Source organism: Alligator sinensis, unplaced genomic scaffold (assembly GCF_000455745.1).
Source record: "Alligator sinensis unplaced genomic scaffold, ASM45574v1 scaffold199_1, whole genome shotgun sequence".
NCBI classification, from domain to species: Eukaryota; Metazoa; Chordata; order Crocodylia; family Alligatoridae; genus Alligator; species Alligator sinensis.
The window spans coordinates 1,191,590-1,192,806 of NW_005842008.1; the positions used below are offsets into that span (position 1 = coordinate 1,191,590).

General features: G+C 35.1%; 1 protein-coding gene across 2 annotated transcripts in view; it reads left to right on the forward strand.

Moving 5' to 3' along the window:
• The window catches only part of RPAP2 (RNA polymerase II associated protein 2), a 66,551-nt gene that overhangs the window by 4,625 nt on the left and 60,709 nt on the right, over nucleotides 1–1,217 (forward strand). For both annotated transcript variants that reach the window (XM_006021824.3, XM_025201901.1), the window contains exon 3: nucleotides 212–326. In XM_006021824.3, the coding sequence (XP_006021886.1) occupies nucleotides 212–326 (115 nt within the window). The remainder of the gene's footprint in view (nucleotides 1–211; nucleotides 327–1,217) is intronic.

The following is a 1,217-nucleotide window of genomic DNA, read 5'->3' on the forward strand; positions in this document are numbered from 1 at the left end:
ATTTGAAAGTGTCATGTTGTAAACCTAAGCTGCTACAAAATTACTAACTTTAGCGGAATTTATTGCCATCTAAGACCATCACAGCAAAGTGCAAAAGTTTTAAAAGGAATTAAATTAATTAAAGGAAAGAAATAAAATACATGATGTAGAGAATTATATATACTGAAGTGTTGCATATATTTTAATCTCTTTTGCGCTCTCTCTTTTAAAGGAAAGTGGCACTTGAGGCTGCTATTAGAAAGAAAATTGAATTTGAGAAAAAAGCTTTGCATATTGTTGAACAACTCCTGGAAGAAGATATTACAGAAGAGTTTCTTATGAATTGTGTAGGTATTTCTTTTGTAAATTTTTTAATCCTAGTTTGCATCTTAAACAAATTTAAGGTTCTTATTGGCTCTTGGAATGAATTATTAGGCTTTTAGCCATTCTTCAGTCCAACTTCTCTTTTAGTGCTAACAATGATCACTCTTATTTTCAGTGATTCCACAGTGGAAATATATGCATCCTATTTGTATAGGACCTGATTTGCAACTTTTCTTAACATTAAGTATCACATTAGTCCTGCTATTTTCAGTGGCAGTTACATTTCAGATTGAGGAATGAGGTATAAACAGTGAGGACCAGATCATCTTATTTATGAGTTGGGTTTTTAGGGAGAGTCTGAGACAAGGTAGAAATTACTGGAGTTGTGGTTGCTCTAGTTCTAGCTGAGGCTCTATAGAAAAGATGCCATGGCCCAACTTGCACATCAGTCCTTTGCAATGCTGTGCAGAATTCAAAGGGGGGACAGTTTTTAGCTCAGCTTTCCTCCCATACAGCTAAGGAGAGAAAAATGTATGTAGAAGACCTGCCTGAATACAGATCCGGGTCACTTGCAGAGTCTAGTCTATGAAGAATACGTTATGTTGCAAGCACTAACACAAGTGTTAAACTGAAAGTCTTGTGAAGAAGCCTGTGTAATGAAAAGAGGACTGCTGTGTCATATTTTCTGTTGTGTTGTTATAATAGCGTACAGCAAACATTTTTAAAATTGAATTCTGAATTCATTGCACACGAAATAATCTCTTTTCTGTTTGATGCTGAAAGATGTGTACTATAGCTTGGATATTCATGAAAAGTATTTCTCTCTTGCTGTGTCTTGTGTGTGCACATACACACACATCATAGTTGTGTCAGTTTGTCTAGTGTTATCATTGTCTTTATATGACTTCCTGCTG